This window comes from Loa loa (assembly GCF_000183805.2).
Source record: "Loa loa unplaced genomic scaffold supercont3.41, whole genome shotgun sequence".
NCBI classification, from domain to species: Eukaryota; Metazoa; Nematoda; class Chromadorea; order Rhabditida; family Onchocercidae; genus Loa; species Loa loa.
This window is the reverse complement of record NW_018108221.1, coordinates 199,370-208,913: the sequence shown is the minus strand read 5'-3', so window position 1 is coordinate 208,913 and position 9,544 is coordinate 199,370. Positions and strand designations below refer to the sequence as shown.

The window sequence follows — 9,544 nt, the reverse complement described above, 5'->3', positions numbered from 1 at the left end:
ATCTCTTAGTTGGTCTATTTGTGATGCCATTATCACTATTGGATTTATTGTTAAATCATGCCTGGCCATTCGATACGTTATTATGTAAAGTATGGTCAACAAGTGATGTCCTTTTCTGTACAGCTTCCATACTCAATCTTTGTGTCATATCAATTGACCGTTATTTAGCCATTTCTAAGCCGTTAAACTATTCCAGAACGAGGTATTTAATTTTTAACATGTTAATGTTTAATTAATAAAACGTTATTCAATAATTTCTTTTTCTTTGTTTATAAAATTGAACTTTTAACCTAAACTATATACCCAAGAGAGCAATTGTGAATTGCATGAAAGCAAAAGTAGCAATAATTAGATTCCATGTTGATAAAACGATTTGATTGTAAACATCTCGGATAGTGTGTTGACAATTTCATGCGTACATTATTTATGCTGGCACCGAAGGATAGATAACAGATGCAATGCATCGAAAATTCTATTCAGGTGCAAATATATTTGCATAAATTTCAATAATTATCTAAATGCAATAATTATCTAAAATTTTAATTAATTGTTAAATTATAATTTGTGAATGAAAAGAATGGAAGAGTTTTGGACTAGAAGAAACATTAAAGGTTAAATGGAAAGAGGTAAAAGATGATAACAACGAGAAAGCTTTGATAGCTTTAAAATCTTCATCATTATTGATATTTCAACATTTTTTTTAACTCATTTTTTTCTTCTCCTTGCAGTTATATTTGATGTAACATAAGGAATTTAATGAAATAATTTTATCAGAATTATCAGACTAATCAAAATGATCGTACCAAATATTCAATGCCATTGAATTTGTTTATATTACAAGTATTAGTGAAAATTTCATATGCTACAACAATTTTTATAGAAATCGTAAAACAGCCGCTTTATTATTGGGCTCAGTTTGGTTGATCTCATTTATTGTATGCACTCCGCCATGGATATTTCATTTCGATGATTATCCCTTAACCACTCGTGTGGATATTTCTGGATCAACTTCATGTTTGAATATGGTCGTTTGCAGTTATCCCAGTGGTATCCTATATCGAATATATAGTTCAATGGCGAGCTTCTTCATACCACTTTTGGTACATATAGAGACCATTTTTTATTTCAAGTAATCAAGCAGACAGATTATTTCCTTCTTTTTTTTCTCGCTATTTGTTAAACATTTTAGAAACAATGAATTGTTATCGGAAAATTTAATATTTTAAAGCGAAGAAGTTTCTTAAAAAAATGTTTTAGCTGATGTGCTTCGTGTACTATAAAATATTCCGCATTGTATCGACACGTGAAAAAGTTTTGTGGAAGAGCATCAATTTGAAATCATATGACAGATCCAATAAAAGCCATACTTCTAACAGCCTAAGCAAAGACAGGTCAAAATAAGATTGTTTGGGAGATTCAAATTGAAATATATTTTCATTTCTCCAATCTCTAACTGCAGTGATAAGTGTAATAATCAAAGTATTATCAGGAAGTCATCACGTATCGAGTATAGCTATTTTAATTCAGCTATGTTCAAGAATCAACAAACTTAGTTAATTAAGATTAGGAATTGGTTTCTATGAAACACTTAAAATACACCTGCATCAGAAGAAGAGTAATAAATTGGAATTTATGGCAGTTCACACAGTTTTTTTTTTATCACCGGGAATAATAAGGCATTACTTGGGGATGGGAGGATATTTGTCCGAAATTTATGGCAAATATTCAACAATTGTGGTCAGTAACGATCTGTTACTGGACAATAAGTAATTTCCGGACACTACGGAAAATGAAAATAGTTATGATGAAAAAAATTATTAAATATTTCAGTTTCCAAATTTTATACGGACATTATCTTTGTAGCCAGATTAAAATAGGGAAAGCTTAAACTAAAACTGAAATAACTTCATAGAGTATGAGCATAAATAACATTGGTTATTTTTCAAAGAGTTAAAAGACGAAAAAAAAGGCCTTTCTTGAATATATACCCTTCCCTGTTATAACATTTGACCTGAACGCTCTAACCAGATCCCGCAAATTTCGAACTTCTATATTATGCAGTTACTAGTAACAGTTTTATAGGAATTCCAATGAACGTTACTATTCACATCCTAACGGTATGTTGTATTCGGAAGATGAATCAATGCCCGAAAAGCAACCGACAAATGATTTAAGGTACAGTGATATCAGTGTTGGTATATCTGCGTTTAAATCGGATCTATCCAGTTGTGAGATGACATCAAATGACAGATCAAAGGTTCTTTACTTCGGACATCTTTTGTTGTTTAAAAATATTTCAGTCCTTTTTAATTCTAAATATTGAGTACATATTTAAGTGTTAGTAATTTAAATATTTTCGTTGATTTATTCAAATCAAAGTTTAAAGATATATTACTGAAGAAATTGACTTTTTTCCTGATCCAGAAATGGATGTTAGTATATCACCAGATTCTGATATAGCTTAAATGTTTTGCAGTGAATCTTTCCAAAAGACTAGTTGTTACGAGTTGGCTAATTACTAAAAGAATATTAGGATGAACTTTGATGCTTACCTATTTCAACAATTGAACTCTTCAACAATAACTGAAAAAGTTAGATTGTAGTCCAACATTTATTTTCATTGAATATCGGGGGAATATCGGATCGGATCAGTTATAGGCAATGAGAGGAATGATTGCTGCAGATTTGTCTAGAACTTGATATATCAAACTTGTCACATGTATCTGAGGAATTCTTGCATTTCAGTTACCAGTGAACCGTATGGAAACTGACGATGGAACTGTGCTAACATTAGCCAAAATAGCACATAGTTGTTATCTCAAGATACAGCCTCGTTATTTGTTAGCCAAAGCGCATGATCGTTACCATACTTGTGGCCCTGGAAAATTTACTAGTCATTCCAGGGAGAAAATTGTTTATATGAAAGAACGAAAAGCTCTAAAGACGATTGCCATCCTTTTTTTTGGTATTTTTCACAATTATATTTAATATGGTATTTGATATAACGAAAATAACTTGAGAAAAATAAAAAACAGGAATTTTGAAATTGGGAAATCTTAGCAAATATCAATTAATAATTATAGTTCATTCTGAAACTTGATAGATTTCAATAAAGTTTCATGTGAATGGCATTGACAATCTGAAATTTGACAAATTCAATAACTTTCAGCATTTTCAATCTGTTGGCTTCCGTTCTTTGTAATTTACCTGATCGAAGTATTGGTGAGCAGCTCTGATGAGATTATTTATTCAACACAAGAAGTTTTCCTGTGGCTAGGCTATTCAAATTCTGTTAGTTTTTTATTTCTTATTAAACTTTGTATTTCTTGCAAGGTAGCTGCAATTAAAACAATCCGTTGCATTATTAAATTTCTGAATGAAATTCTGATTTTATTGAAATTGTATTGTAGGTGTTAAATCCGATAATCTATACGATGTATAATCATGATTTCCGACGATGTTTTCGTGATCTTTTAACACTAGGATTCATGAGAAAACGACGATCAATGAGTATTCGTAAACTTCATCAACATAGTACCTGTTGAAAGTATTTATGAATTTCTAATATGAATTAATTTTGCTCAATATTGTTTCGTTTCTTCGTAATTTTTACCTCACTTGTTACTTATGCCATTCATTTAATATATGTAATCAGATGTACAGCCAAGAATCAAATTAAAATTTGAAAATATTACAAAATCAAATGACTATTCATTTATGATAATTACTGCTATCAGTTACATGATAATAATTTAATCATTTTTCAATGAAGTGCTAATTAAAGGAATTGTACTACAAATTGTATGCTTTTTTTTTTGTTTTTTTGAAATCTTCTATTGCTTATTAACTAAATTCATTTTATACAGTAATTTTACTGAAATTGATGTCAGATATTTTGAAAAAATTGCAAAACTAAAAAGATGTGAAGTTGTCTAATTCTTTGGAATTTCTAAATTAGAAACGTTAATTGTTTCATATCATACAATAATGATTATCACTACGGTTTTATCAATACGTTATTTGCATTTCATCCTCAATTTATATTCAATCTTTATAAAACATACCTCCTTCATATGTGTCTTCCGTTTCCCTTATCTGCTTATATTACACATATATATGAACCAGAAAACGGAAAACTCTTAGCATTTAAACTCTTTTTTTTACCTGTCATAAACTTAATTCAAAATCAGATCTGTTCTGTTTTGTTTAGCTTTGAGTGCATTTCTAACAAATGTTATATTATCTAAACTTGACAATAAAAATAATATTATCCAGTGAATCAAAGGAAATTATTTCATTCAAAATTTAAAGAGAGAAAAGCGTAGCAAATATAATTTGTTCCCAAATAAAAATTTCATACCAAAAAAAAACAAGAAAAGAAATTACTGTCTTCATATTTTATTTGTTGAAATAATCAATACTTATTTTTATAGTTAACAGAATGTTTTAAAACATTTTTTCTTTAAAAAATATTAATCCGAAAATTTTCATTGAATTTTATCAAAATAATCAAAAGTTAAGCAAAAATAATGATAATAATAAAAGGGAAAGATTTCACTGATTAATAGTGAAAAATTCGCTTAAATATATAAAAGATCATCATTTCCCAGCATAAATATCGATGATTTACTAATTATGGAAAATAGTTTAGGAAACGTAAATTTTGCTCTTCAGATTTGATCGTAATTGACGTTGCTCTTCATCTGATAGATGAAGTGCATTTGACACGTTATGTAATAGTTGCATCCGTTCTTCATCGGAACTGAAATGCTAATCTGCCAATTATCTTTTTAATTTATTAATGAAAATTCAATTCTTGTAAGCAACGTACTAGTGGTATTCTAAGATTTTTTTTTTGTTTTTAATTTATATTCTAAAATATCTATCTATCTAATCAAATCAGTCTATGAAGACATGGTAATTCAAATGAAAATGTCATCTTAGTATGTTTAGACAAAAAGAGAATAGATATTTAATGATACTTTAGAAAATGAAATTTGAAATGTACTAGAATTCAATCTCTATTAATGTTTTAATTTAAGCTGCTAAAATAAATACTGTATGTAGTAACTAAGGTAATGACAAAAATTTCATTGATTAATAATAGTACCCGGTAAGATATTGTAGAAAGAGACGTTTGATAGAGGTGAAATCATATTTTGGTTGTAATTCCAACGAATCGTCACAAGAAATACGATCAACTTCTGCTAATGATTGCTTCAGTTTACTGATCCGAACTTCCTGAGCTCGTATTGCACGATCTCGATCTGTTATCATTCCTTCCAATTCAAACACTTTTGCTTGCCACTAAATTTCAATAACTTTTTTATCACAATTGACATGTTTGTAAAAAATTCTCCTCAATTGAAAAAAAAAGAAAATTTTGAAAAAAAAGCGAAATTTCTTTTTTTTCCAACATTGGTGAAATTTTTGATATAGTCATTACGAAATTATGAAACCAATTGCTGATAAGACAAATTATTCCCTACCTTTTTGCCTTCTTCTTGCTTATCTCATTTTTTCCGTACAAAAAAAAAAAGAAAAAAAAATAATGTGCTGAAAATGTTTCTTACTCGCTGAACAATTTCTGAGAGACTTTCACCATTTAAAATCATTTTTTGCAATTCAAGTTCTCTGGTAACATCATCAAGATCCATTGAAAGACGTTCTCGCTCGATAGACCATTCTCGTTTCTCGAATTCAATCTATAAGAATCAATTTTTATCATCATTATGAAAGTTGTCATAACATTAATCTACAGAACTGCCCAGAGATTAAAACTGAAGATTTCAATGATATGAATGAATTACTGATGGAAAAAATAGAAAAATAACGAATTATATGACAAATTAAAACTTGTTTCTTAAATATTGTCACTTACTTAAAATAGATATTTAACTGTTTAAAACAAGGAACTGTCATCTTGACAATTCCTTTAAATGCTTTAAGAGCTACTCTTCTGTTCATAATTTATATAACTTATTGCTGAATCAGTGTTTTGATCTTATCGATATCTTACATACCTGCCGTGAGAGTGAAGCGTTTCTAAGAATCAAACCGTCGCGTTCATTAATAATTTCTTGCAATCTTATCTGATTTTCATCAGATTCATCTCTGTAATTTATTACCATAAAGTGAAAGAAATCCGGGGTTACGGTAAGTTTGTGAGAGAATAAAATAAAATAAAATTTGAGATTATTTTGGTAAAAGATGGAAACTGCGAAACAACTTGATAGAATCTACTAATCGGTAATACCATATGATTAGAACTAATAAAATTGAATGGAACAAGAGTTGACCAACACAAAATGATCCATTGTCTAGAAGTTTCGTAAATCGGAAAATGCTAAATTCTTTTTCCTTGTTCTTATCATAAATCATTTCTGTCTCCAATGCTGGATCACTTCTTTGCTCAATCAATTCTGCACCAACTTTTTGATTTTAATGGTTTAATGGTTTAGAAAAGAAATTTCATGGATCGCATAAGTGGAATATATAGAAAGATTTCTGATAAATGATAAATTGGAAAGTTCTAAATTTACACATTCTTCATTTAATGACAATAGAATTATTTTAGTTCATTGCTTTTATCTCATCCAATTTTCGATTATTAAACTAAAATTTAACAAAGAGATGAAAGTGAACAAACCCAACAGATTCAATCACTGATTGCAATCTTCTACAGTTGTATTCCAAGGCTCTAATCCTATCATACAACTTCCCAATTTCTAAATCCTTCTCATTAATTCCATTTCGAAATATTCGCAGTTGCTTATCTTTCTTTTCAATTATATCACATAATTCATTTAACCGATTTTTTGCAGCTGTATACTTCTAAAAGTGTATTCTTTTAATTTACTTAATATTTCGAGTTAAATTGTTGAATTAAATCATGCAAAAACAAGTACTTAAGTTCCGAATTTCGTATTTAACACATGAATTGCATGATTTCATTAAATAATAGATATTATCATACAGTGACTACAGCGATGATTTAAAAATCATAAAAATTACCTTGTACTTATCACTGACCCGCAAACTACTACTCTGATCACTTTTGGTCCCTTGTGACTGCTCAGTTCTAAACAAAAATAATCAAAGTGATTGGCTAAAAATTTAATTTTCAAGCATTATTAGCGGTTGAAAAATTTTTAAGCATTATTTATTGCTAAATAAAAGCTTTGAAGTGATGAATGTGAAGCATAAAGGCATACTTTGCATATTTTGCATTGATTTCCATTCCACTACCAACATTATGTGTCGGATAGAAGGATGACGTTGATGCAGATGTCACTGATAATGGTGAAGATGTTGACAGTTGCGCCACTACAATATCATTCGTTCATTCTATTCTTACACAAGGCATTATACAAATTAATGATCCCCTGGACATTTCTTGTTATAGGAAAGAGATCAGTCCTATTTGTTTAGATTTTTGAAGTACAGAATACTTGTGGTTTTACTAATCACATACGATTACACGTTAAGCATAAAACCAAACGATATTATTTTTCCGTCTACCTACCGGAAATTCCGTACCGTAACCTCAATCATCTTATATAAGCGTATCGTTTAAATTAATGTAGAGTGCGCAATTTCAATTCGGATTTGGTTAAAGTATCTAACAAAAGAGACTGTAATAATTCAATGAGTAATTTTTTTTTTCAAATACTTGAAATTTTTTAATTGAAAGTATTTTAAATCGGAGTTTTTGTTGAGAATATGAAAAAGTACCACTGGTTGAGTCATCAATCAAATCAGAGTCATCAATACTAAGGCGTCCGCTTGATTGATCATAATTCGATTGTAGATTCTGTAAAACGAATATTTTTATACAGAAAGTCTGTGTTTTGAAGTTCTGTTTCAACCAAATTAATGGATTCAACTGATTTCCTTTCATCTTTCCTTTACTTACTGGCTATGAATCAATTTCAGGAGATGACTGATTTTCATGAAGTTTTAAAAATATTTAAAAAAAAAGAAAACATATGAAAGCAATGAGCTAACCAGTGTGGTTTGACTTAAAGGTTGATCAGAATCCTCCGATGTTTTCATATTAGTTTTCAAATATTCGCCTGAATAAGGATGGGATAGTTTAATTGGTTTGATCAATGATCTGTTCTCAACAGCATTACCATACGGTATTGATAAGGTAAGTCTCCCATCAATTCTTTTCTTATTATCTTGATTTTCTTGATTACACATTATTTTGGTTTACAATCGCTGCAAATGCATTGTTTTAAAATCATTTACGAGATTGGATTGACAATTATTTTACAAGTATCGACATATTTATTACGGAAAAATGATCAAGTTAAGAGGTTTATCCTTAAATTTTTATTTTTTAAATTTCTACTTAATTTGGAAAAAAAAAAATTGATGGGAAGTAATAATAATGAAGGCATATTTTCTACAGTAATGGAAGGAAGGTATAATTACGCCACATAACCTAATGCAGTATGTAGTACCAGTCTTTATTTCAGTCTAATATTGTGATATACATATTCCTGTATACTAAAAAGCCTTTCTTTTTTACTTTTTTTAAAATGAAGCATACTACCAAATCAGTAGAACACAGTGAAGTAATCGTTGTTATGAAATCGTAAATTAGGTAAGCAACCCATTTATAATAAATCAATTTGATATGAAAGAAGTAATATTTGATGAAAGAAATTAACAAATTTGATAGAAAAATGAAATGGTAGAAAAATGAATTAGATTAGAAATTTCAAAATTTATGATATCTATACATGGTGAAATGTCACTTATCCATAGTTACCGAAATGTGTTAAATTAGTTTTAGTTTTGACATTAAAACAGTAAACATTGACAAAGGGCTGGGATTCAATTAAAATTCTTTGTCATTTCAATACTTTCAATCTAGCAATACAGTTTTTTGAAGTATCTAAAAGTATGTTCTTATACTAATGCAACATAACCGGATTTTCCACTTCCTGTACAAATAACTTTGTTAAGCACTTTGCAATTCCATCTTAACGAAGTAAGGAATGAAACAAAAGCTATTTGTCTTTACCATTCTATCACTTCCAACTTCTTTCAAACTTTTGTTTGAAATCATTCATTGATAGTAATTACTCTAACAATTATAAAAATTGTTCCAACTTCTCAGTGTCATTTTAATACTTTCAATCTAATACCAAAATTATTTCAATATTTTCGATCAAGTACTAAATGAGGAAGCATTTCTCAGAGCTGAAGAGCGAAGCAAAAGAAAAATTAGCGATTAAATTTTTATAAAATTAATATTATTTCGGACTGAATTCGAATTATTACAATGACAGATATAAATTTTGAAATTCTTCATCTTTTCGTGCACATTTTATTCATTTTCTAACTTCCTGTGTTTTGATAGAGCTAAATTTTCACAAGTATATATATATATATATATATATGTATATTCAATTATAATGAGGTAATTTGAGTATATGTAATGAAGGATATGTTGAAATGTTTCATTAAATCGTTAAATTGAAGTATAATGCCAAATTTCAGTAAATACATGTAGTAGCTTTAGAAGGCAAAG

General features: G+C 28.8%; 2 protein-coding genes across 2 annotated transcripts; one reads left to right on the top strand and one right to left on the bottom strand.

Annotated features, from left to right (window-relative positions):
* Nucleotides 1–23: 23 nt before the first annotated feature.
* On the top strand, nt 24–3,545 carry LOAG_03387 (hypothetical protein; the record flags this gene model as incomplete). Its single annotated transcript, XM_003138924.1, has 7 exons — nt 24–202; nt 881–1,100; nt 1,258–1,391; nt 2,083–2,257; nt 2,746–2,965; nt 3,170–3,291; nt 3,411–3,545. 7 exons carry the CDS (start codon nt 24–26, stop codon nt 3,543–3,545), a joined length of 1,185 nt encoding a protein of 394 aa, XP_003138972.1.
* A 1,032-nt stretch (nt 3,546–4,577) lies between these two features.
* On the bottom strand, nt 4,578–8,231 carry LOAG_03386 (hypothetical protein). The gene is made up of 9 exons (XM_003138923.2): nt 8,008–8,231; nt 7,735–7,813; nt 7,215–7,326; nt 7,015–7,081; nt 6,650–6,834; nt 6,024–6,114; nt 5,574–5,705; nt 5,111–5,307; nt 4,578–4,762 (listed from the first exon to the last, which is right to left on the bottom strand). The coding sequence occupies exons 1-9, from the start codon at nt 8,203–8,205 to the stop codon at nt 4,648–4,650; spliced, it is 1,176 nt and encodes a 391-aa protein (XP_003138971.1). The 5' UTR covers nt 8,206–8,231; the 3' UTR covers nt 4,578–4,647.
* Between the last annotated feature and the right edge of the window lie 1,313 nt (nt 8,232–9,544).